The sequence below is a fragment of the Balaenoptera acutorostrata genome, chromosome 13 (genome assembly GCF_949987535.1).
Source record: "Balaenoptera acutorostrata chromosome 13, mBalAcu1.1, whole genome shotgun sequence".
NCBI classification, from domain to species: Eukaryota; Metazoa; Chordata; class Mammalia; order Artiodactyla; family Balaenopteridae; genus Balaenoptera; species Balaenoptera acutorostrata.
The window spans coordinates 27,476,610-27,503,622 of NC_080076.1; the positions used below are offsets into that span (position 1 = coordinate 27,476,610).

Consider the following 27,013-nt stretch of genomic DNA (forward strand, 5'->3'; position numbering starts at 1 on the left):
TCTACATTAAGAGCAGCTGCCCTCTAGCTTCTCGAGGAGCTTATTAAAATGTTGTTACAATTGAAGATAAGTGACATCATATAACTTTCACATTTAAATGCGGAAATGAAGGCTGCTTAAGAATAATGTTTTGAAGCTTTGTTAATGCCTTCTTTCCTATAATTGTTACAAGGTACAAGAATCCTCCAAAAGTCTTAGAGGTGTGCAGAAATTAGTTTCTCGTGTGTTTGGGGAAGAGATTCTTATCCCCGTAAATGGTTTCTGTTGAATGTTGGATTGCTTTCTTTTCCCCTTCTCGTTAAGAAAAGAATAAAAAGTTTAATTACTAATATATTCAGTTCCTTACAAAAGGAAGCAGGGAAGGGGAGGGAAAAATCAACAATAATGGCCTCAGTTACTGCATTTGTACAGCAGCTCCTGAATCTTTTCTAAGAGCCCTGGGCATAAGGAATTCTAGAACAGTGTGGCAATAGGCTTAAATTAGAAATATTTCTGTGAGCTGTTTCCATTTTGAAAGGGCTGACTGCTATGCAATCTTTTTAATTAAGGTCCAGACTATAAAAATAAAACACTCTGGAGATGAGAAATTGTTGAAGACTTAAGAACTTGAGTTATTTAAAGCGTTCCATTAGTATATGCAGAACAACTTTATATGCCAATTTGAAGATCACAGAATACAGAATTGAGTTTAATATTAGTCACTGGGCTTCCCTGGTGGCACAGTGGTTGAGAGTCTGCCTGCCAATGCAGGGGACGCGGGTTCGAGCCCTGGTCTGGGAGGGTCCCACATGCCGCGGAGCAACTGGGCCCGTGAGCCACAATTGCTGAGCCTGTGTGTCTGGAGCCTGTGCTCCACAGCAAGAGAGGCTGCAGTGGTGAGAGGCCCGCGCACCGCGATGAATAGTGGCCCCCGCTTGCCACAACTAGAGAAAGCCCTCGCACAGAAGCGAAGACCCAACACAGCCATAAATTTTTTAAAAAAGCCATCTTTGGTGGAAGTTTTAAAAAAAAAAAAAAAAAATATTAGTCACTACTCATTATTTAATTAACTGGGGAGATTCTTTTATGATCAAGGCAACTCTTGCTACTCTAAATAAAAGCTTTAGGTGAATAAACCACATATATTGTTACTGATCTTTTAAAATTGATGTATAACAGGTACAATAAGGTATACAGATTGTCAGTGTACAACTCAATAAAAATTGACACATAGATATACCTGTGTAACCCCTACTCTGATCACGAGACAGAACATTTCCAGCGCCCTAGAAGGCTCTCTATCCCAGTCAATACCACCCCTTCCTCAAGGTAACCACTACTCTGACTTCTATCAATATTGCCAGTTTTTGATCTTCATATGAATGAAATCACACAGTTGTAGCATTTTGTTTTTGGTCTGTTTTTGAGATTTATCCAAATTGTTGCATGTAGCAGTACTTTTTTTGTTTTGTTTGTTCTTTATTTTTGTTGTTGTGTAGTAGTCTATTGTATGTATATTCCACAATTTATTCAATTGTTAATGGACATTTGGATTTTTCCAGTTTTGGCTGTTAAGGAGAAAGCTGCCATGAACATTCTTCTACATGTTTTTTGGGGACATATCCACTCATTTCTCTTGGGTCTGTATCTGGAAGTGAAATTACTGGATAATAGGATAAGTACTTGCTTAGCTTTAGTAAATGTTGCTAAACAGTTTTCCACAGTGATTATGTGGAGTCATATGTTATGACCCACCAGCTATGAACAAGAGTTCCAGTTGCTGCACATTCTCACTAGTCTCTCGTTAGTCTATATCATTGTAGCTATTCTTTCTGGTGTGTATAGTGGTAGCTTACTGAGTTTCAATTCATATTTCCCTGGTGAGTAATATTGTTGAAGCCTTTTCATATACTTATTGGCTATTGGGTAACTTCTTTTGTGATCTACACATTCAAGTCTTTTATCGCTTCTGATTGGGTTATAGTTTTCTTAGTGATTTGTTGGGGTTATGTATGTGTTATGTACACACAAGTCTTTGGTTGGATATATGTACTGCAGATGTCCTATCCCTGTCTGGTTTGCCAGTTCATTCTTTTAACAGTATGAGAACATGAAGTTTTTAATTTTGATGGAGTCCAATTTGTCAATATTTTCTTCTGTTATGCCTAAGAAATTTTCGCCCACCTCAGGGTCATGAAGATATTCTCCTGTGTTTTCTTCTGCAAGCTTTATTTTTCTACCTTTAGCAATTAGGTCTAAGGTCTATTTTGAGTTAACTTTTGTGAATTATGTGAAGTAAATTTCATTTTTTCTTTACAGATATCCAGTTGCTTCTGCAACATTTATTGCGTAGATCCATTCTTTCAAAAGCCTCACAGAATTGCAGTGATGTTTTAGTGCTTTGACATAAATCAAGTGACTATATATGTGTGGCTCTGCTTCTAGATTTTTTATCTATACTTGTGCACTTCCACACTGTCTTGAATACTGTAGCTCTATAATAAATCTTAATATCTGGTAGTATACATTCTTCAACTTAATCCTTTTTAAGATTCTACATCGTTTCCATATAAATTTTGGAATCAACTTGTCAATTTCCACAAAAAAAAAGCTCACTAGGAGTTTGATTGCTACTTTATTAAATCTGTGGATTTGGGTCGAATTTACTGAACAGTAATGTGTCTTCCAGTCTATGAAGATGGAATATATCTCCGTTTATTTAGATTTTAGTCTTACATTCTTCAGCAGTGTTTTGCAGTTTTTAGAGTATAGGTCTTAGAAATTTTGTTAAATTAATCCTTGTATTTCATGTTGTTTGATGTGATTATCAGTGGTATTTTGTTAAATTTCACTTTTAATTGCTTGTTGCTAATACATAGAAGTATAATTGAGATTTTGTATGTTAACCTTGTATTCATGACATTCTTACATTCACTTGCTAATTCTAATAATTTATTTATAGAATCTTTTGAATCGGATTTTCTACATGGACAGTTGTCAACCACAAATAATGACAATTTTACTTCACACCTACCAATCTTTGTATTTTCATTTCTTTTTCTTGCTTTATTACACTCTCTGGGAAGTGCAATACCAGATAGAAGTGGTGATAGTAGGTAGTCTACTATTAATGAGAAAATTGCTGTGTCAGTATGATATTGGAGATATTCTGGGGATTTCAATTAATTAAGTGTTGATGGGATTTTCTCTTGATATATTTCATGATTTGCTATTGTTTTAATTTGAACTTTTGATAGTTGTGTTTGTCAGGTTGATTGGTATTAGTTTTAAATGTATTGAATGTCAAGATTTTGGCATCACCTAGTTCATTTGTTCTCAACTGGGGACATTTTTCCTCCCCAGGGGACATTTTTCCTCCGGGGACATTCAGCAATGTCTGGAGACATTTTTGGATGTCACAACTGGGGGAAGAAGAGTGCTACTGGCATCTAGTGGGTAGGGGCCATGGATGCGGCTAAACATCCCACAGGTATAGGACAGATCTCCCCACATAAAGCATTTTTCAGTAAAAAAATGTCAGAAGTGTTGAGAGTGAAAAGACCTGATCTGATTCAGTTCCTTCATTTGATAAGAAACCGGGGCCCACAAATGTGAAGTGATTTGCTGTTACCTATTTTAAGTAGCACACACAGTACACTTCCTATATTTATGAATAAAAATAATTGTCATTACTGTCAGATAGATAGTATGAAAAAGTTTGCATATATCATCTCTATTCCCCAAGAAGGTAAGCGTTATTCCCCATTTTATAGATCAGGACACTAAGGCATACAGTGCTTCATCCATTAATTAACTTATTCGATAAATATTTAGTGAAAGGTACCAGGGTTTGTTTTTGTTTTTGTTTTGGATTTTTTTTTTTTGGAAGTAAGAAATACAGTGATGAGTAAAACTAATGGGCATAGTGGAGATTGTAAGCTAGTGAGGAAGACAAACCAAACACAGTTGAGTAAGGATTATAAACTATAGGAAGTGATATAAAGGAAAAAGGGGATGAGATAGAGATGAAATGTGAGGAGGAAGTCCACTTTGCAGGGAGATTGGGAATGGCTTCTTTGAAGTGCTGACATTCAAGCTGAGACCTGACAAGTGAGCAGAAGATAGCTGTATGCAAAGTATGGGGCTCTGTTTCAGGAGGAGGGAACACCAGGTGTGGGGGCTGAAGCAGGAAAAGACTGTACGTTTTTGGTACATAGTCAGTGACAGGGAAGGTGACTTGAGATTGGAGATGCAGACAGTGGCCAGGTAAGGCCAGGCCTTACAAGCTTCGGTAAGGACTTTGGGTTTTATACTCTTTGCAATGAGAGGTTATTGAAAGGTTTTAATCAGGGGAGGGACGCAATCCCATCTGTACTTTTAAAACTCCCCCTATTGCATGTACGATGGGTTGGAATAACAGGGGAAGAGTAGAAAACAGAAAGATGAGTTAAGACTATTGCAGAGGTTCTCCAGAGGGAGTAAGACCATTCTGAGAAATTTTTGTTTTTGTTTTGGACTTGGAAGTGACTGGATTTGCTAATAATAGGGATGTGGAAGGGTGAGGGAAAGTGAGAAATCAAGGATGACTGCTAGTTTCTGGCTTGAGCAATGGGGCCAATTTACTGCGTTGGGAAAGATTGGGGGAGGGTCGTTTTGGGGGGTGGGAAGAAAAGGACTCAGTAGTTCGATGTCAGGCATATTAGGTTTCTTAAGCTGCCGTGTAATTTCATTTCCACATGCTCCATCTTCAGCAGAAATGGTGAAAAGTTGATCATTTTTTCTAAAAAAGTGAGTTTATTTGGAAGAGTGCTGGATTGGTTTTCTGGAGTTCTGGGTTCCGGCTCTCCTTGGTCTTGGCCAGCATCGCAAGGTCATCTTCTCATCTGTAAAATGGGGCGTGTCGGACTTGGTGTTCTTTATGGTTCCTTTCAGTAACGTACTGTGGCTCTGAATTTAAGTCATCCCCTTAGCTTTCGTCTCACTGCTCTGCCTAACATTTTTATAATGTGGTCCAGCTCCCCGGCTAGGACTTTTGATAGTTTTTTTCCTTTGCCTGCATGGAATTTATAGCCATGGATTTTTGCATCAGGCCTTCTTTATGCCTTTTTTTCTTGTTTCTTGCACCTCAATGGGCTTATAGTTAAATAGAGACAGAAAATTCTCAGATTTCTTCCCAATACATTACTTCTGGTAACAAAACAACCAACTTTTTTTTGCCCTGTCTAGGAAGTGTGAAAACAGTCCCAAGTATTGGAGTGTCTATTTTCTTACATTTTGAAAATGTTTAACTATACAAAAATCTTTTAATCTGTGTCCTTGAAAATATTTACCTTTCAATCTATCCTGAACATGCCTTGGCTCTTCAAAGAGTCAGTAAAGCTTATGCTGTACGTAGAAGAATGACAGAAGCAAGAACCACTTCCCTGAGAGATGCCCATCCTCTCCAAGCTCCTGAAGAACCAGTTCCCATTTAGAGAAATGTAGAGGAACCCACAGTTTCAGCCCTTCCAGAGAAGGCACGGGAATTAAGTACACACATCAATCAAGCTGATAAGTCTCATCCCCAGTTAATATATAATAAAATATTAACAAAGCTAAATCAAATGAGTTTTTAGTTTAGCTATGTAAGTGGAAAGCAATTTTGAGGTCTGTTGCATAAAGAATTCCAGTTCCGTGGTAGAGTAGCAAATAAATGGGATTGGGGGCAGGGTGACAAGAGGGGAGATAGATAAATCACCCGTTATTATCTCATTGCTATCAGCTGTGGTTCTTTAAGGCCAACATAGTGGCCTTATTCAGGTTTCCTAACAGTTGGATTTTAAGATCTGCTTTAAGAAATAAATTTGTATTACTATTAGTGAATAAATTTGAAGGATCCGTCCTGTGCTGTGAGCAATTCGTAGTAACTAACAATAAGGCCCTGTAATAGTCCAGTATTGGTTTTTACTTAATAAAATATTTAATCATAAATGTCTGAATCCTGCATCTCCCACAGGAAGGCATTTCCATGCCCACTGACAAGAATAATTTAGCAGTTTCATAGTTGAGCGCTTAATTACTCATAATTGTGAAGGGTAAGATGTGATGAATTCTTCCTCGATGGACATACTAAATATTTAACTAAGTAGATGACTTAAAGTAAATTAAGCTGAGATCATTTATTACATTGGTTAAAAGCAGTTTAAGAAGAATATCATGTCCTGCATTCGGTTAGATGATAATATGTGTGTGACTCTCTGTGCTGTGTGACTTATAGGCTGCCCTGTTGGGATGGTTGGCAGATTTTTTTGGATGGAGGTTGGTGGGGTTTCTTAGATTTGTTATGTTTTGCCTGAGTCAGTAATGAGGATCCTTGACTATATGTAGAGTTTAGTTCTCTAACGAGAAAACTCTTTATGCCCTTTCGGTTAATATGAGAGTATTTGTCCTACATCAGGAAGACGGAAGGGACTTGACAGTATAGGCTCACCCTTAAGCCTTATTACTGCTGTGTCCTTCAGGGAAGACAGCCTGATTTGCCAAGTAAAGTCCAAAGCAGTCAAAAGGTAAAACGAAGAGGGAAAGATACAAGCAGAAAGTATTTGTAAAATGCTCTATGAAATTTCTGAATTCGAAGGAATCATATTTTGGAGCAGAGGAAAGAGGAAGCCAGGTATTTTAGGAATTAGCTGAACATGTCACTGCAGCATCAGTTGAGTCGTATTGTAAAAGGCTCAGGAGCCTGCTGCTTCCATTAGGGAGGTTGAAACAACTTGTCTCATTAAGTTAAGCTTCTTCCCTCAAGTGTCTTATTTAGCTTTACTTCCCTTAATTCTCTTTCCGTGGTGATTTGGGTAATATGTCTGAAACCACTAAAGGTAAAAGGTTGAAGCAATCCCAAATTTAATAATCTATCACCTTTCTTTAGTGTATCTGAGTGTAATTCTCAGCAGTTCCTAGCGAATTCATTAGAAGACAGCAAGTCATTAAAAGTTAATAAGAAACTATTTGTTTCTGTGAGTGTGAATAAAACCACTTTGTAAGTCTGACATTCTTTTCCAGTCATAAAAACCTTGCTTTTAGCCAATTTCCATTTTCTCTGTCTCTAGGTTGCTCCTGGATGGGGCGCCTCTGATAGCAGTCCACAAAGCCAGGTATTACAAGAGGCAGGACGGCTTAGCCCTGGGGCCTGGACCGTTTGTGACTGCTTTAGAGCATGCCGCCGATACCAAAGCCACAGTCGTGGGGAAACCAGAGAAAACGTTCTTTTTGGAGGCATTGCGGAGCACTGGCTGTGAACCTGAGGAGGCCATCATGATTGGAGATGTAAGTAGAAGAGCCCAGGAAATGCCCTGGGCTTACCTGTCATGCTGGGAGGAACCAACTTCGAAGCACTGCTTTGAAACACAAGCAGGCTCTTACTGATGATATCAGATGGTAATAAGAGGCTACCCATAAAACAGGCTTTCCAGTAGTTGTTTACTGGTATTCTAAAGAACTGAAATATTATTTCTGACGTTCTTCATAGTGTGATGAGATATATACAATTCAAAAGACCATCAACTGCAAGGCAATTAAATGCTTTATATGTCTTTTTGAAGAAAACTTCTACATAGATTTAGACTTTTTTGACTATTCCTTAATGCAAAGAACACCTATACGCAAAGAATTCTCCCGTTATTGATTTTTTTGCTAGTATATGCTTTATGGAAGAACTTCCCAGTCAGTGTGCCACAAATAGCTAAAGATATCGATTGCCTCAGGCCTAGGAGTGGCAGGGCTGAACCTGGACAATCGGGGGCTCTACCCAGTGACCTCTGGCTGTGAGTACCTTGTCAGTTTACCCCAGTGTACTGGGAACACATTATTTTCTATGTGTGCCATGAGGAGAAAAGTGCTAGAAAGCACACTGCCTTGTGGAAGTAGGTGGCAAGGATTATATTTCAATTTTAAATAATAACGCATTAGGCCAGAAGGGACCATTGAGATTGTCTGGTCCAAACCTCCTCATTTTATAGCCTGAGAAACTGAAGCCCAGAGAGGCAAACCTCCATGCCGGAATTCCCATAGCTAATGAGTGGCACAGCTGGAAGTGGAACTCGAGGCCCTGGACTCCCTCCAGAACGAACTGTAGACCCCTTGCTATCTTGTGCTGGTGCACATGGATCACAGTCCCCCGATTCCCTCTTCCGCTCCTATATCCTTGCACCTGAAACCCAATAGGATCATCGCTGGACTCAATACTGTTTTGAAAAACCATCTTTTCAGTAACACTTTTTCCTCTTGGCAGGCCTTTAGCTGACTTTCCTAGGCAAATGTGTATTCGAGAAAGTGGTTATCTTAGTCTGGAGACTTCAGAATTCTTTGTCCCTGGAGATGCTGGCATTGGGACAGGATGGAAGGTGGGAAGGGCACGCAATAGCAGTGTTCAGCTGCACGGAGGGTTGTTATTCAAGAGAGTGGAAGTTTTTCCCTCCCTTTCCTTGTTCACTTTTTCCCACCTCCCTTCCTTCTGTCCCTTTCCCCCATCTCCCCTGCTTCAACAAGGCAAGTTTAGATGCACAAAAAAGGTTTTAAGTTAGACCTTGAATGAAGATTTTGACATTTTAAGACTCATTTCCAAGGGCTGTTGTTGAATAATATGAATGATTTTTAAGGAAAAAACTTTTCTTTGGGTGTGATCTGAATGAATCCTGCTTATACACATGAGATGGTAGGACTGATTTTATTGATGATGTTTCTTCCAGTTCTTGGATTTTTATTACTTTGCATTTGTCATCACAATTAGCCAAGTATATTCACCCCAATCTTGAGTAAGAATTGGAAAACAAAAGCTTCCCTTTGAAACTGATCTGTTATTCCTAAGTGTGAAGTGAATATCAGACAGTCTCAGAATCTGTTTAAGTAAACTGATCTGATTTGATTCCCCCTGTTAGGGACGATTGGATGGAAAGTAAGGATAATATGTTACATGGACAGCACAAGAGCTGTCTTCTGAACCTAGTTCATTCACTGTCCTGCAGTTGGATCATTTACCTTAAAAGCTGCCAAATGATAGAATACTTTTTTTCCATGATCTGTTTTAAAAGGAAATCGATGTACATGTGGCAAAACATGAAGCACTGTAACTGTGCTTCTTATGTTTGGTTACTAGGATTACTACTCTGTTTTTTACCTCTACCTCTATTATGCTTCCCTTTTCCAATGGTATGCTCCCTCAGATGTGGGTTTATCCTTTTTTACACCTGCTTCTCTTTCATTTTAAGGAAAAAAACATGGGATTACAGTTGGCCATCCTAGCCTAATAAATCAAATCAATTGGTCAGTTTTGTTGGCAAGCTCACGGATGACCCTGGACTAAATGCTTCGTTATGCTTTTCTAGGATTGCAGGGATGATGTTGGTGGGGCTCAGAATGTCGGCATGCTGGGCATCTTAGTCAAAACTGGTATGTATCTTCAGTATAATACTCTGTTTCTCTAAAACAGAATGGTAGAATACACAACTGCTTAAAGAACAGTCTTTGAAGAAATGGCAAAGCCCACTGGGCACTTTAATTCTCTTTCTGCCACAAAGCAAAAATAAAATGGGCTTAGGATTGCAGGGAAAAAAGACAATGTGAAAGGGCCCGTGCTGTGCAAAGCTAGGAAGATCAGATCAGAGTTCAGAGGTATTTTAACAGTTACACAGAGATAACAATACACAATTGACCATTAGCATTTGTATGATTTTCTGGATATACAAATCACCAAAGTTGACCAAAAGACCATTGATGTGGGGCTCTGTAAAAATATGTTTTCTTTTTGCACCAGCTATAAGATGATGTTGATCTTTTAGCAACTGGCTAGCTAAGTGATGTGATACTTTGTGTTAATGTTTACATTTTTTTTAAAAACACACAAAAAACTTTTGTCTTTTCACTTACTGTTTTAGTAACAATTTCCTGTACCAAAATTAGGTAAACCGGGTGTGATCCCTCAAATAAATTTAAGGAAAGGGAAAGAACCTAATAGGGGAGACTCAGCTAATACGGTATCATGGCAACAGTGGAACAGTTTGGTGTCCTGGGTCTTGGTCTCAGCTCTACACTGACTGTGAGACTCTGGGCAAGGCCCTTCACCTCTTTGGGCCATTTACGGATGATGGGGCTGGACTGGTCCCTTCTAGCTCTCACAGTATATGCGTATTACACTGTGGAGTGTGATTAATAAAGTCCTTTCAAGGTACGGAAAGAATAGTCAATGGGAGCTGTGTGTGGGCTTGTGTGCTGTTGCACTCGGAACTTGATGAGCCTTTCCAGATAAAATTAAAAGGTCTCCCCTGCACCTGCCCCCAGCTGGCACCTGCTGAGCTTAAAACTAATAGCACGTGTTTGAGGATAACAGCCAGGAGTCTGGTCCGAGAATTGTCATTGGGCTGTTACCAGTTAAATAGCAATTAAGTGGTTCCGTAGATGGCTCTGTGAGTTCATATGCCTGGCTTCATACAGGCTGTTCAGAAAAGGGAAGATTTAAACACTAAGTCACCGACGAGCTGCCACTGGGAAATTTTTTAGAAAGAGTATATTTACTCATGACTGTGATGTTCAAGAAAATGTGGTTGCATAAAAGCTATTTTGAATTTAAAAAGAGGAACAAGAAAACATAGATGTTGCTACAATTGAATAAGAAGTATTTTCCAGGCCCTGTGTGAACAAAGAATGGGAACAGTTTTGTCATGCTGGGCGTCTGGAGTGAACCATTGGAGCCTTGCAGATAGTGACTCCAGTCACTCTAGAATTAACAGTATTGTTTTTTCACATTTCTAATTCAAAATGATCACCGTCTTCCCAGAAACATGCCCTTTGATGGAAGCAAAAAAGAGGATATATCAGGGAGTCAGGAAAAACAGCCACACTCCTCATCCTCCCCTGTATCTGAATTTTCAGACTCTTGTCATTCCTCATCATTTTATGATCTGGTCATTGAGGAAACCCTCAGATAACTATTTTCCTCTCGGGTATTGTTCCCATGAACATTTCCTTTCTTTAGGTCACATAACTAAGGATTTACACCAAGTATGAAAACTGGTCCTATGCCAGGGTCTTGTAGGCCCACCTCCCCTAGCTGGTCTCCATTGGCTCTGCCTTCTTTTCTTTTTTTAATTTATTTATTTATTTATGGCTGTGTTGGGTCTTCGTTTCTGTGCGAGGGCTTTCTCTAGTTGTGGCAAGCGGGGGCCACTCCTCATCGCGGTGCGCGGGCCTCTCACCATCGCGGCCTCTCTTGTTGCGGAGCACAGGCTCCAGACGCGCAGGCTCAGTAATTGCGGCTCACGGGCCCAGCCGCTCCGCGGCATGTGGGATCTTCCCAGACCAGGGCTCGAACCCGCGTCCCCCACAACGGCAGGCAGACTCTCAACCACTGCGCCACCAGGGAAGCCTTCTGCCTTCTTTTCTGACTGGCAGTTGGTTGTGGTCAGCCTGTCACAGAGGCATCCAGTTAGTCTTAGAGAAGCCAGCAGCTCCACACAATCAAATCTAAAATGTCTAACTTAGAAACGTAGCTAAGTACAGCTCATGAAAACAGGCCCATTTGTACTGTTCATCTTTGGTCAGAAAGAAGTCCTAAGTAAGCCCACTGTTCTGAAAGCGTACAGAGCAGCCGGCTCCACTCATAAATTTGAACTCAGTGCAGTGAACAATTGCTGGGTTTCCCAGTGTTTGAAAATTACCAGAGAGATTTTAAATTATTCGGTGATAGTCTTGAGCAGTTTTGTTTCTCAGTAACACATGATAGATGCTCAATATACATTTGCTCCACGATTTGTTAATAAAGACTTTTGACTAGCCATAACCAGAATCTATTTCTGTTTAGCATGTAAAACAACCACCTAGAAAAGATGGGATCACCCTTTGTCCACTGTTGTCAACATGGCTTCCTGCATTCTCCCTCCATTCACCATTTATTCGTCCAGGAAAGTATAGACTGCCACACTGAGTCAGGCCTGAGTGATGGTGGCCTGCTTCATTCACTCAGCCAACGTTATTGAGCATCTGCCATATGCCAGACAAAATGCACGTTGCTAGAACTATCACACATTCATGAGCCACTGTGTCAATTTGTACTTTGTAGAAACCCCACTTGCAGAGCCAGACTAAACAGAAGCATTCTGGAAGCTTATGGCTAAGAAACCTGACTTTCACACATTTGCCTTTAGACCACTGGTTCCAAGAAGTGGGTGGTATAGCAAAAGTTAGTCATTAACTTACCTGTGAGAACAAGCAGAAACCTTGCAAAGGAGTTTATACTCAACGGGATTTAAGCTTGAGGAAAAACTAGCAGTAGAGTTTGCTGTGTGGACCATACTGTGGACAGGTGCCTTGAGGACGCTAAGGTAAGTTAGCTTTGTACGTTAGATGCTGGCTCCTTTCCTGTAGGAATTCACCGTCAGCAAGACAGGACAGGAAGCATCTTCACCACCACATTGTCAAGTTGGCGAAGGTGGGTTTTCAGGCTTGGTGTTTGCTGAACAAAGCCTCTTAAAGAGTAGTTGTAGAAAACAGAAGGGATTGTAGAAAGTGGTGGGTCTATTGTTGGGGAACCCAGATTTAGACAGAGAATACTGAAAAATGCAGAAGAATAAATAGCAGAGATCACAGAAAAGGGGATGAGGGAGTGAGGAGAAAGGGCAAGTGCAGAGGCAGCACTGAGACTACAGGGCAGTCAGCCTCGTTCCCCCAAAGCCTCGTCTAAAACAGTGTTCCTCCCTCCCTCCCTTCCTTCCTTGCTTCCTTCTTTCCTTTCTTCCTTCCTAAAATGCTGTGGAATGCTCACCACGTGCTAGTCATTATGTCAGGTTCTGGGAATACCTTGGGGAACAAAACAGACATAGTCCCTGCTCTTAGAGAACTTATAGTCTTAGATGTGAGACACACATTAAACAAATAAATATATAATTACAAATTGTTATAAATACTGTGGAGACAAAGAACAGGGTACCGAGAGAGAGAGAATAACAGGGAGGGGATCTCACTTGGATGGGAAGGTGGGACCGACCCGAAGCCTGAAGGAGGTTGTCAGTTGAGAAGAATGTCCCAGGCAGAGGGAGCGGCAGGTGTGCCCAGCACAGCACTGCAGCTGGTGAGAGTGGCACGTGCTGAGGTGAGGGGTCCTGGGCCGGGTGACTGAGGGGCCTGGTGGGCAACAACAGAGATACGGGCTTCTTTCTGAAGGGCATTGGAACACATTAAGGGTGTTTAAACAGGGGCCATGCATGGTCTGATGTACATGTGTAAGAGTCTGTGACCGTGCTGTGCTGTTCAGCTGTGGGTCTTGAACTGCGGAGTCCAGGGAGAGTTGGGCAGCAGGCCCACCCTTCGGTGCCCTACCGGGCAGCCTGTGCTGCCGGCCCGCCTGTGAGCACCGTGAGCACCCATCTCTCCTTCCCTCCCACCCCCGGGCGCCCTCATTTGCCTGCTCGCAGGGCTCCTGTTTGGCAGCAGCTCATGCTGTTTCCAGTCACCCTCTGGAGCTGACAAGGCCTCTGCCCTGTGGGGTCTGGGCTTTCATTTAAAAGCACTGATTTAATCACCATCCCTATCTGTAGGGCTGCTGGGGGAAGAAAATGATTTCACCAGCTGAGGAGATTCGAAGGCACCCTTAGCCCTCAGGTGACCCAGTCCCAGTGACTGTCCATCGTGAAAGACCAGAGGGCCTGGGAAATGCTGAATATGACCTTGCTTTGAATTGCCTCATGGCATTCCTGAAGCCTGGATAAAAGGTGCCTTGGGAGCTGTGGAGACCTTGATTCTCTCATTGTAAGGGTGGTCTCTGGTGTCCCAGGTGCTCATGGGGTGTGATTAATCTGGTGTTCTACCAGTAGCCTTTGTTCACTGGCTTTACTTTCATTTCAGGGAAATACCGAGCAGCAGACGAAGAAAAAATTAATCCAGCTCCTTACTTAACTTGTGACAGCTTCCCTCATGCCGTGGACCACATTCTGCAGCATCTACTGTGAACCATTATGTGAATCAAAAGCAACCTGAAACGCAGCTTTTCATTGTCTGGCAAGAATCCCTCAACAGCTTAATGCCAGCATGGACAGACAGAGACCACTCAGCCTTGGTCACCATTTAACCCTCTTTTATTGGGCAATAATTAGAAAGAAAGGTATTGAATTGTAGCCAGACACCAAGCCTGGCTAATCCCTTTTATTTCGTAAAAGAAGATGAGATCTGGGACTTCCCTGGTGGCACAGTGGTTGGGAATCTGCCTGCCAGTGCAGGGGACACAGGTTCGATCCCTGGTCTGGGAAGATCCCACGTGCTGTGGAGTGGCTAGGCCCGTGCGCCACAACTACTGAAGCCCACACACCTAGAGCCCGTGCTCCCCAACAAGGGGGGCCACTGCAATAAGAGGCCTGTGCACTGCATCTAAGAGTAGCCTTTGCTCGCTGCAATTAGAGAGAGCCTGCGTGCAGCAAGGAAGACCCACCGCAGCCAAAAAATAAAAAAATAAAAAAAAAAGATGAGATCCAAAGAAAGGGAAAGCTGAGATTTTGTGCCATTCCTTTTAAAATAGTCATCAGGTTAGCGGCGCTGGGGAAGAGTCTGCTGCAGGGAGCTTGTTCTCTGCTGTCTCCTCCCTGGTAAATTGGAGGGGTTCAGACTCTGAATAAAGTTGAATGGTGTTTTTTAAGTTATAAAGTACTGCACTGAAGAGTGCATTAGGCTGTAGTTTTAATACTGAGTTCAACTGTGAAATCCATCAGAAGTGCCAAGTGGGGTACAGGACAGAAGAAACAAAATAAAGTGTCCTTTAGCCCAAGTGAAGGAGTGAATTTGCTTTAACAGATGTTGAAAACTAGATTAGCTACTGTATTATTTCCAGCACGGGTGACTTCTTTTTCTCTTCGTTAGCCAGAGATGAGTAATTTAAATTTAGAACCTGATTTTAATTTAAAATATTTCCATTAATAACCTATTCATTGCAGATACCTATTATACTGTGTAACAGTTGTTTTGGAAATTTTATGTAAAATTAAAACTATCAGTATTTTACAGATGTTTTAATTAGACATTGTTATTAACAGGAACAGTGCAGAGACTAACATCAAGACTTTGATGCTTACAGACCATGCATTTTTGAGGTTAGTGTCCACCCGGGTCCTGTTAACTGTACATTTGCAAGATTTCATTATTTTTGCCTCTGACACTATGGGAAAAATCTTTCAGGAGCTATTGGGACAGATTCAAGCTTTTATGTACTTGGTTACTACGGCTGTAAAATGAAATCTCATCTTGCAGCATGGATTCTTCTTCTCATGTTAAACCCACCAAAATGAAGGGGACTAAATAGGTAATGATTTTCCTAGTGCATTTGCATACTGTGATGATCCTGGGCCTTTGCAATTGTTTTACTGGGCTCTTGGGCACTGGATTATTAGCTTGTAATTGTCCATTATCATGGTGCTCACCTTATTGAAGCACACAGCAGTGTTAATGAGCTTCGGGTTTTGATGCTTGTTTAGAGATCAGCTTGGTCTTGGATGGGAGGGAGCAAAGCTAAATAAATGGCCGCTCCCTCTCCTTCTGGTAGTTTGGTGAACACTTTTCTTGTTTTTGCAGATGCCCCAACTTAGTCCTTACGATCCTAGAGTGCAAAAGACAGATGTGCTAGGGCACCACCCCCGATCAGAAGGAGGAGTGCAGTGACTGGGGGCACAGAGCAGGGAGCCTGGCCAGCACTTCCCTTCGGTGACCTTGGGCAACTTCCCTAGCCACTCCTGCCTCCTTTCCCTTCTCTGTAAAGTGGAGATACCCATAGTGCCCACCACGTAGGCTTGTTGTGAGGGTTAAATGCACAACCCGTATATCAAGGACTTTAAATAGAGTCGGACGAATGTTAGGTGTTGCCTGTTTGCGATGATGACACAGATGTAGCAGGAGTATCTGCATTTAACAATCTGGAAAAGGTTGGTAGAATTCATCTCTACAGTCAGTTCAGTGGGGAAAGTCTTCCTGAGAATTTAATAAAGAGACATTCTACTACATTTAAATTCCTTCAGGCCGGAGTCACACAGAAAAGCCCAGCGTGCAGGCAAGAGGGGCTGCTGGGCGTGTTCACCAGTGGCCTGTTCCCCGGCACCTGGGTCAGTGATTCCTTGGCCCAAGCGTCATCAAGGGTTTCCTAGCTGCTGTGTGCAAAGTACCTGCTAGGAAATAAACATTTAAGGGAAGGATTTTGCCTGGAGGGCCCTTACTAGGTGAGGAGCTAAGGAGAATACCCAAGGCAGTGTGTAGACTCCGTGTCTCCCTCGTCTGTGACGTGGTCCTGACTGCAGGATGGATGAAGTGTTCCCTCCTTCGTGCCGTGGAGCAGTTGTTAGATTATACTTAGGTCTTCGAACGTCTCTTCTCCCCACCAGACAGGACTCTGTCTGTGCTACAACACAGATGGGCACTCAGGCCGTCACCAGACAACTCAAAATTAGCTGTAAATATTATAGGAATTGAATGCTAGAGGGTACAGCTGTGGGTAGGGAGGAGAAAATGTTTCATTTTAGACTTGCTGCCCGTAGGCGAGGCCTGTTAGGCACTTAAATGATGGCTCTGATGCTCTGGAGACAGGTTAGAGCTAAAGCCAAGCAGTAGACATCACTGATGGGTGAGTGGCAGGAGGGGGTAACCCAGCTGCGTGTAACGAGCCAGCCAAGAGAAACGGCTGCTCTACTTTCCTCCATTCTCACTTGGCCCTCTAGGCCATTAAAATCTTAGTTGGCTATTTTATTTACTTAATAAACATTATATAGGACTTTCTAACTGACCTGTCCACGGTGTGAAGTTCGTGAGGATAAATAGAAATCTTGGTTTAGGTCGAGGTTACTGTAAACATTCCCAGCTCAGCTGGTTGGTTTGCCTCGGGCTTCATGGAGGAGATTTAATAACCGAAGTACGTAAAGGACTTTATTTTCCAGCCATTACATTTCAGGGGCTGTCTTGTGGTACTGACCCCAAGGATAGTGTTTGTACCAGCTTTACTATAATCCTGTCCTGGCCCCAGAAAAGGGACCAAGTGACATCTTAGGACTTGAAAGGGCATTAGAGAATGCCCATTGTCAGGAGGTGGTTATTGAGCATCTGCTGTGAGCTGGGTGAGGAGGAGGGTGAAGGACCAGTCAGGTGGGGAGACAAGGTTGTTGCACCCACTTAACTCTCACACGTCCAGAATCAGCTAGTTCTGCAGTGGCTCTACCTACCCACCATTTTATACCCCTGTCAGAGCGGATTGTAATGCCTGGAAAGGAGAAGGGGGCTGGCCCACCTCCCTAGTGACGGTTCCATCAAACACCTGCTGTTGTGGATATCAGAAACTGCCCTGGAGTGACAAGTGTCGTCATCTCACTCTTAACCCCACACTGAAAAATGACAGGAGCGAGTTGGACAGGAAAGTCAAAACACACCTGCACTGATTATGTTCAGTTGGTTTTGGATCAATGGTGGTTCATGTAGGATGAAACTGAAGTCCTTGGGCACCTATAATAAAGAATTTTTGAAACTGCACTAATCTATTTCATTAAAACACTTGCCTTGGGCAGCAGAGTACTTTCGTCCTGTTAGCAGTTGTCTGCGTAGAGCCATGTTTGCATTATTGAGTTTCTTTGACATAAGTCACAAAAGCCTTTCCCGGCGTAAATGCACAGGGCCTTTGCTGACTTTGTGTTACACCAGCCATCAAGACCTACTACCCAAAGCATGCTGCTGGCCTTGAGAGGCGAGGTGCCAGAGCACCAGAAATCGTTTATCATAATTCAAACCGCATCTGTTAAAATGAAACAGATTTTGATATCTTTTTCCTGTGTTTAATGTCATACACATCTCAATGCCTGTTTGTTTCACTGGCTGATGTGCCTGAGAAAACCAAATATTTATTTATTTTATTTATTTTAAATTATTTATGTATTTATTTTTGGCTGTGTTGGGTCTTCGTTGCTGTGTGCGGGCTTTCTCTAGTTGCGGCGAGCGGGGGTTACTCTTCGTTTTGGTGCACGGGCTTCTCATTGCAGTGGCTCCTCTTGTCGCAGAGCACGGACTCTAGACACACGGGCTTCAGTAGCTGTGGCGCACGGGCTCAGCAGTTGTGGCGCACGGGCTTAGTTGCTCCGCGGCATGTGGGATCTTCCCGGACCAGGGCTTGAACCCGTGTCCCCCGCTTTGGCAGGCGGATTCTTAACCACTGCGCCACCAGGGAAGTCCCCCAAATATTTTTAAATGCCCCTGGGAGTAAATCACTAAGGAAGACAGCAGAATGTAGCTCCAACTCCTAGATACGTATCTTCTAGTTGGGAAATTGAGCTATCTTTGGATAGTTCTGACCTCTCCAGTTCGCCACAGTCCCCCACCTCTTCCTTGTCTTCCTTTACCCATGTGTAACTATGTTCCAAGTTCCTATAGCATTTGAGTTATGACCTCTGCTTTAGAAGAAAATACCACATGTGGAATTAAGTTCAAATTTCCACCACCAACTAACAGGCCAATCTCCTATATCCCTATAAACTTAGATATACTTTTAGTCTACTTTTAAAAAAATAACCAGAGACTCTAAACAGTAGATTAGTCATGTATTAGTTGATCTCTCTCAAAGCCCCACTAAAAGAAGAGGAAAGGAATAAAGATGTTATAAACCAACAAGGACAACCCACAAGCGAATGGTAGAGGAGACAGCAGTGGATGACAGGGTTCAGTAATTCGGGAGATGGAAAGAGGATGATGGAGTGTTGACAACTAAAATCAACGCAAAGAAAAAAACCAAAATTCATCCTGTAGAACATCACCTCGAAGACTCAAGGCTTGCAGACACTGGGTAGAGAGGTCGTGAGGTGTGAGGCAAGGTTGAGAAGCAAGGAATTGGTTCAAAGCTGGGAAAGTGGCTGGAGCTCCAGAAACCCTCCCCACCCTGAGCAGCCAGATAACGCACCCCCAGCCAGGCAGGAGAGTGGGGCGTTTACGCTCTGGAGAAGTGGAACTATGAACGTTCAGGCCTTGGAGACACTGGACACAGTGGTGGGCCAGGCTGAGAGGCAGGGCTGAAAACGGAATTAGGTAAATCTCTGCTTGTTCTGCAGCCATTGTCTGGTCCCCTTCCCCTTACAACCGGGACCAGAGAGCGTGGGAATGGAGTTGAAAGTTAATCTGATATGTTTGGCCATTTAGAAGACAATATTGATGGGTATCTGACAGATATGAAAATGTTGCCCCAAAAATTAAATACTTAGAAAATTAAGCAAATGAAAAAAACGAGGCAGTTATTAATTCCAAGAAAGACAAAACTCAACAAGAAAGGAAATGTAATCCTAATCCACTAGTTGGCTCTTCAGTAAACAATGTACGGTGAACAATATCATAAAAATATTGATTATTGAGTTAACCTAAAACTGTAGTAAAACTGTTTGGGGATGATTAGGGAAAGATGTGTGTGTGGTAGGGATGGGGCAAGGGGATGAAAAGGCTATATTTCATTTCATCCAAAGCAGGAAGTCATTAGATAATGTATAATACTGATAAGCCACCAAAATAAAGGCATGACCTAAAAACATATGTGCGTGATCATTTGTAGACAGACTTTCCAAGGAATGAGGAGAGAAGGACGGACTATGTGATGGAATGTAGGTGGAAGTGTTACAAAGATGAACTTGGAGATTCTTAAAAGGAATGGAGGGAGGATGTGGAGGTGGGTTTTGGAAGTGGAAGGTTACCGGTATGTGCTGGGAGGGATGGCCAAACCACACTTACCTGAACGGAATCAGGAACTCCGGGGCAGTAAGCTAAAAGGGCCCAACCCTATCGTCACAAAGCATGCTGTCCACGGGAGTCCTCGTCTGCCCCTCTGCCTGTTCATTCTTAAGTACACGTATAGTGCACACTTGCCTGCTTTCCAACCACAGCAAATTAGCTATAATTGAGGTTCCATCCACTTGAGATTTTATGAAATCAGAAAGGGTGGCAAAGGCCACAAGCAAATGGACTAACAGCTATAAGAAATGTCAGCTGACAGCCTGACAAAATAACCCAAAAGCACAGACGGCAGATGTTGGAGATTGAACAGCACAGCAGTCTAGGCCATTGAGATTAGAGACCTCCATGTCTGCATATCAGCAGTGCTCACAGGGTACTACCTAGTGACCATGAAGAAGTTTCAGCTGAGCTTCGACTAAGATGAAATGTCTTTTTGTTTCTTTTAAACTCATTCAATTTGACTACATTTTCCATAAAATGATATTTTAAGAGGCATTTGAGAATATTCTATTCAAAATAATCAAAACCCCAAAATGTTTTTGTTTAAAAGGGTGAAATACTTTGGACTATTTAGCCAAAATGTCCCTTTTCCTGGAAGTGTTTTCTTCTCTGGAGGAGTCGGCCTTGCAGGGATGAAGAAAACAAGGCAAGGGAGACAACAGGTGACCACAGGAAAAGCGGGGGAAGGGGTGGCATTACTTAGTGGAAGCCTTCAGAATTTACCAGGAGTTGAAAGTAGATGCCTCAGATTGTGGGTTTCTGAATGAGATGTTTCTAGCTGTTTCCAACCCCATAAGGAGACATGGTAGAGCCTAAGAGCAGGGAAGACTGTTCTAGAAGCTCAGATACCCCATCCTAAGTTTTGGATCCAATCAGGAGCTGTGGCAATGGAAAGAGAAGGGCAGAACACACAGGATGTGAGATGTGAAGATGTTATTAGGGGCCAGAACTCAAAACACTGCTACTGGTAGGTAGTGATAGTGGGGTGCTTGTTACCACTGCTATTAGCTCATCTCCAGAGATGGGCCAGTGATATTCCTGAGTGGGGCTAGTCTGGTAGGGGTTTGCTCTGCTGATACAACTGACTGGAGTCAGAATCAGGGAGAGCAGATGAGATTCAGAATATTGTCAAGAGAAGCAGACGCTGTTTCTTTTCCTTGCTCCCACCCTTATCCACCCTTGAACTGTCAGCTGTCAGATGGTCTGTCAAGCTTAGCTTCTGATTGGCTCCCCAACTCAGAACCACCCTGTGCATCCCAACACAACTTTCCGTACCACGTCTTTTTCAAAATGAAAATGCCAGTTCACAAATGAGGAACACTACAAGGAATTATTCATCTAAATTTTATGGGATCTCATTGTGAGGAAAGTCTCCGTTGCAAGACCTCATAGCACACATACCTGTAATTGGAATCTTCAATATTTTGCTGACATCGACCATGAAAATATATATTTCCAAAATGGTACAGTTGTCCAAATTAATCCAGTCTTCAAGAATAATTTTCTGTTTTCTATTCCAAGCATAATGTTCTTCTTCCACTTACACTAATTAACGAGGAGGCCTCTGTAGTTGTCTTTGTGGCCAAGTCAGGGTAAATGTGATTTCACACAGACTCGAACTCGCTTTGCCAGGCTGAGTATCTCTGAGCCAGATTTTTTGCTGAAGGCTTGGTGTGGGCTAGCACATCCAAAAAGTCAGCAGTGGTCACTGTATCCAGCTGGATCCCAGGTAAACTGCTGCTCTCTAGATAAAAACACAAGAGGAACAGCACAACAATCTACCTAATGGTGATCAATGCTCTTGAAACACTGATAGACCTTCTTTCAAGACAATGCATAATGCAGCATTCTTAATGGTTAATGCAGCAACAGGCAAGACTAAAGAGGGCTGGGGAAAAAAGTCTTTAATGTGCAACTCAGCCCCTGAAGCCCATACACAAAATGTGACTTAAATGTATCATTATAAAGTATTATTTAATATTTATATAGTGCCACAAATGGATCCAGCCCAACATAGTGTGCCAGGGAAGTAAAAGCCCGAGCCCTAAGGAGTTTATCATCTGGGGGCAAAGTTGATCCGAAACAGAACAGCAGAGGAGGAAGGAGTTGGGTGCTGAAGGAGGATTTTTGACCAAAGAACGAGTGCCAGTGTAACAAGCCACAAAGAGCAGGGGCAAGGCGCCACCTGCTGGTGAAAGCCCCATTTTTAAAAACAAATTTCTCTCCCAGAGCACCTTGGCTGTCATCCTCACCATACCTGACTGCTGAGTTTCAAGGGCGTTGAAGATCTTCCTCACAGGCCGCATGGCTGCTTCCCTGCAGACTAGCTTGATGTCCGAGCCCGAGTAGCCCTCCATCTCCTGAAACAGCCGCAAACCCAGCCATTAGGCAGCAGGCAGAATGCTGGTGGTGGTTACATTCTTACAGGCAGGACGGGGTGTCAGAGCCCCTGTTTGGATTCTGTATCTGTCACCCATGGACACTATATAAAGATTCCCAGATAAATAGTGTTTAGGGGGAGAGAGGCTGCTAACGTGTTTGGATAACCTAAGGATCTGGGCAACAAACAACTTCCTAACACCACCCAAACGTAGGTGGTGAGATGCTGGTGACGACTGGCCCACCCAAGCCAGCCTACTGGGGCCCTTGTGCCCAAATTCAAGGATGGCAAAATTTGGTAGACACTTTTGTTCTTGTAAATAGGATTATAACCTGCCTTTAAGGAACCTCAGAGAACATCACATTCAGGTGTCCTCAAGGAGGCAATGACACCAGTGGGCATGGGGGTAACATGCTTTTCCTTTTGTGAAAGACTTGCATTTAATCATCACAGTAATCCTCTGTGGCCTGTTACCCATTTCACAGATAAAGCAGCTGAGGCCCAGAGAGGAAGTGACTTCCTTGATGGCACACAGCTAATAAGGGGCAGGGCCAGAATCTGACCGTAGGTCCTCAGTCTAAACCCTATGCTATTTCCACTTTATCACATCTCTCTCTCTGCTTGAATGTTTCCGAGGGACAAAGAGCTCGGTCTTTCATGAAGGAGAGGCCTGTTGCATTGTTGGGGCAGCTTGGATCTTTTCTAAGTGACTCAAGGCTCCGAACAGCTGAGAAGACCCTGCTGAGAAGACGGTCACGGGGCGGCCCCTCGGCCGAGGCGCCTCCCCAGGCAGCTCACCCGGCTCAGCAGGCTGTACTCCAGCTCCGCGCGCAGCTCCAGGGCGCTGCCCCTGCTCACGGGGGGCAGCCAGTGGTGGATCATGGCCTGCCTGGCCTCCTGGCTCGGGAGGTCCACCAGAATCCTCTTCTCCAGGCGCCGCAACATGGCATAGTCTAGCTCCCTGAGTCACGTCCAAAACAAAGGAACTGGTTGGGGCAGTAACTCACTTCTTAAGCAACAACTATATTTGAAGAACAAATTTAGCAGGAACCAATCCTGCATCTTAACTGTTACTCTACATCTATGTCTGAGTGGATAGGACCATTACTTCATGTTGTTTGGGAGAAACAAATGGTTAAAAAGAAGAAAAAAAGAAAGAGATAGGGAGGGAGGAAGGAAGGAAAGAAGGAAGAAAAAGAGAAAGAAAAAAATACATCCCCCAAATACCTCATGTGAAGGAGGTAATTTTAGGTGACTTAATTTGAGGGGGAATAAATCCAGCTAACAACAACCAAACGAGCATTCCCACTGCAGTTGTAACATCAATTATTCAACCTGATCCTGCCAATGAGTACACTATTCCTGACATAACTTGGGCACTCTGGGAAGTACGCTAATTCTTCCAAAACTCTCATATATTCTGGACTGAATGACTATCTCACCCCATTGCTCTGGTGAAGTAAAGTGCAAATGCTCCTTCCTGGGCACCCAGTGCAAATGTGGCCCTTTGAAACACTCATTCCTGGCCTCCCAAAACACTATCAGGCCAGGTTTATGCAATTTTGCATCTGCAGGCCATTTCCTTATATTTCTTAATATAAAAATTTCAAGCAAATAGAAAAGTAGAATAAAACAACAAATATCCACATACCTACCATCTTGATTCAACAACAGTTAACATTTTGCCGTATCTGCTTCATATATATTTATCTATTCTTGTTAAATTATTTCAATATAAATTACATCATGAAACCCCCACCCCCAAATGCTTCAGTATGCATTTCCCAAAAAAGGGACATTTCCTTATATAACTAGAATACCATTATGACACTAACAGAATTAACACAGATTGAATAATATGTCTAATGCCCATTCCATATTAAAATCTCTCCAATCACCCCCAAAATATCTCTTACAGTTTTCCCAACCAACATTCAATCAAGGATTATGCACTACATATGATTATGTCTCTTAAATCTCTTGTAATCCAAAGCAGTCTCCTTGCCTTGGCCCCTTTTTGAATAGGTAAGGCTAGCTGTACAAGGTCCCACATTCTGGATTCATCTGATGTTTTCCTCATGGTATCATGTAACTGGTTCCTGTATCCCCTGTCCTCCAAGACGGAAGTTAGACCTCAAAGCTTAATCAGAATCAGGATAAACATTTTTGGCGAGTATATTTCATAGATAATATGTTTTCGCATTCATTACATTGGAATCCAATGTTGGTGTGTCTCACTGCTTAGTGATGTGATGTTTACTTACTGAGATCATCTGGTGACCACAGCTCTCTTCACTGCACGGTCTCTCAAGCATCTCTTGTAAGGAGTAAATATTCTACATACAGTACTTTGGCACCATGTGAATACCCCTTTCCCCATTCCTTTCAACTAGTGGTTTTAGCATCTGTTGATGATCTTTGAATCAACTGTTTCATGAGAGTGGTGCAAAATGGTGATTTAAAACTTTTTTCCATTCCAAATGATTATTTAGAATTATTAGGTAAAGTAGAGCTTTCCCTCATTAACTGGGGCTCTTTGGTTACCTTGAGTTACCCTTCCTATTAAAAACAGATCATTTTTGAGTGTGAGTTTGCGAACTCTTTTTATGTTAAAATTTCAAGCTCCTAGACGGGAGGGAAATATCTCTCTGATTTTCTAGCACAGAAATTAGGAAATTCCTGTGTGTTGGTCTGGCTTAGCCGATAATAAAGAGTAACAGTGAAAACATCACCACCAGATTTTCTCACTCATAAAGACACCGAGAATTTCCAAAGCACCCTCCCTTTTTTCTTACTCTGAATCTATGTCATGATATTTCCTTTTAAATTGAAAACATGAAAATACCCTTCCAGGGAGCATATCTGAATCCTAAACTGGAGCGACCAGGTTTCTTAAAAGATTGTGTCTTTTCTTTACCTATTATTCCTCCCGTCCTGAGCTGAGAATCCACTCCAGGGCTGCTTTCCCGGCAATAACAATTACCTATTTCTTTTTTGCATTTGCTTTGTTCTTTATCAGCTTCACCCTGTTGAAATTCATCTCATCAGAGACAGCCACCTGCACAACCACACCCCCTCTCAGGGCCAACATTTATATTCCAGACACAGGGTCAAGGGAACTTTGCAGAGCTCTAGGAAATTATTTTTTACGTTTGAAATATTAATAAAAGCTAGTGCTTAAATAGCACTCACCAGGTGGCAGGTACTGTTTCAAGCATTTTCCAGATATTAATTAATTCTCAGAACCTACCTATGAGGTAGGTAATACCTTCGTTTAAGATGAGGAAACTGAGGCATAGAGGTCGAGTAGCTTGCCTGAGGTCAAAGCTAGTGAATGGCGGCCCTGGACTTGAACCCAAACAGTGAGACTCTGGAGACTGTGCCTCAGTAACTGGCCTGATACTAGCACAGTAACAGCAGGGAGACCCCAAGTCACATCACGGTGAAATCTCAGAACCCTGATAACGAACAGAGGATCATAAAAGCTTCCAGAGAGGAAAAACAGGTTGCATCCAATGAATGCAGAATAAGATTTCTCATCATCAATGTGAGATATTAAAAGAAGTAGAGCAATGCCTTCAAAACTCTGAGGAAAAATAATTTTTTTAAAACTATTTTATTTATTTTTATTTTTGGCTGCGTTGGGTCTTTGTTGCTGCGTGTGGGCTTTCTCTAGTTGCGGCGAGCAGGGGCTACTCTTCATTGCGGTGCACAGGCTTCTCATTGCAGTGGCTTCTCTTGTTGCAAAGCACAGGCTCTGACCACGCGGGCTTCAGCAGTTGTGGCACGTGGGCTCAGTAGTTGCAGCACGCAGGCTCTAGGGCACGCGGGCTTCAGTAGTTGTGGCTCGTGGGCTCTAGAGCGCAGGCTCAGTAGTTGTGGCGCACGGGCTTAGTTGCTCCGCAGCACGTGGGATCTTCCTGGACCAGGGATCGAACCCGTGTCCCCTGCACTGGCAGGTGTATTCTTAAGCACTGCGCCACCAGGGAAGTCCAGGAAAAATAATTTCCAGTGTAGAAATCTGTATCTTGATCAAACCATCAATTAAGTGGGAGGATAGAATAAAGACATTTTCAATATGTAGAGCCTAAAAAATATTACCTCCCATGTACCCTTTATCGGGAAAGTACTGGAGGACCAAAGGGAGAGAGAAACCAAACCAAAGGGCCACATGGGCTCCAAGAAACGGAGGGTCTGACATAGAGAGAGAAGGAAACCTCCAGGATGACGTAGGGGGTGAGGGGGCGCCTAGGGTGCAGAGGACAATCCGCTCATTTTGGAGAAGGTGAGAAGGCTCTGGAAGATATGCCTCCAAGAAGATAAACTTGACTGAATACCTGATATGTCTGAGTAAATTCAGAGCTGTTTTAGACAGTTAGCAGAGAGCTGGGCCTCGATTAGTGGCAGGAGGAGGTGAGTGAGGGGGGACAAAAGGAGGGGGGGTCAGGGAGATACAGAGAAGAGAAACCATTAGACTCACATTTAGGAATTCGGTCCAGCAACATTGCCCACCCGCCAAGTGTACTGTCACTGCTGAGTCTCCGATACACAGAAATGAATATGACAAACTCCCTACTTCAATGTAAATAATAGGCAATAACTGGGAGGTTTGGGCCTTGGACTGCAGGAATGTTGGTCCTGTAAACTTTAACAGTAAAATAAGACTTGGGAACCTGAAGCTAAAACTAGGAAGGAAGAGAGAATAAGCTGGGGAAATGGCAGTGCTGGGTTGATGAGCAGTTGCCCTATTTCCCCCAAGGCCTTTCCTTGGACCAGCTGCCCCTCCTGAAAGGGCAGGGGTTGCAGAAGGAAGGCTCTTTGGTGGGAGCACCTCTGGTCTCTTCATCCCAGCCAGGGGGACTTCTTATTGAAAGGAAGACCAGATCCCCGAATGCCCTAGGA

At 42.8% G+C, this 27,013-nt stretch overlaps 2 protein-coding genes across 12 annotated transcripts in view; one reads left to right on the forward strand and one right to left on the reverse strand.

Annotated features, from left to right (window-relative positions):
* Window positions 1-19,531, forward strand: part of HDHD2 (haloacid dehalogenase like hydrolase domain containing 2) — a 44,791-nt gene extending 25,260 nt beyond the window's left edge. For all 3 annotated transcript variants that reach the window (XM_057526146.1, XM_057526147.1, XM_057526148.1), the window contains exons 5-7: window positions 7,068-7,284; window positions 9,342-9,405; window positions 13,852-19,531. In XM_057526146.1, coding sequence (XP_057382129.1) covers window positions 7,068-7,284; window positions 9,342-9,405; window positions 13,852-13,955 — 385 coding nt within the window. In that variant the 3' untranslated portion in view covers window positions 13,956-19,531. The remainder of the gene's footprint in view (window positions 1-7,067; window positions 7,285-9,341; window positions 9,406-13,851) is intronic.
* Window positions 9,317-27,013, reverse strand: part of KATNAL2 (katanin catalytic subunit A1 like 2) — a 109,096-nt gene continuing 91,399 nt past the window's right edge. For 7 of the 9 annotated variants that reach the window (XM_057526143.1, XM_057526140.1, XM_028162611.2 and 4 more), the window contains 4 exons: window positions 22,910-23,072; window positions 21,989-22,091; window positions 21,133-21,475; window positions 9,317-11,418 (listed from right to left, as the gene is read on the reverse strand). In XM_057526143.1, coding sequence (XP_057382126.1) covers window positions 21,336-21,475; window positions 21,989-22,091; window positions 22,910-23,072 — 406 coding nt within the window. In that variant the 3' untranslated portion in view covers window positions 9,317-11,418; window positions 21,133-21,335. Of the gene's footprint in view, window positions 11,419-21,075; window positions 21,476-21,988; window positions 22,092-22,909; window positions 23,073-27,013 lie in introns of those variants that run through there. The other 2 variants (XM_057526136.1, XM_057526145.1) reach the window with 2 other exon arrangements.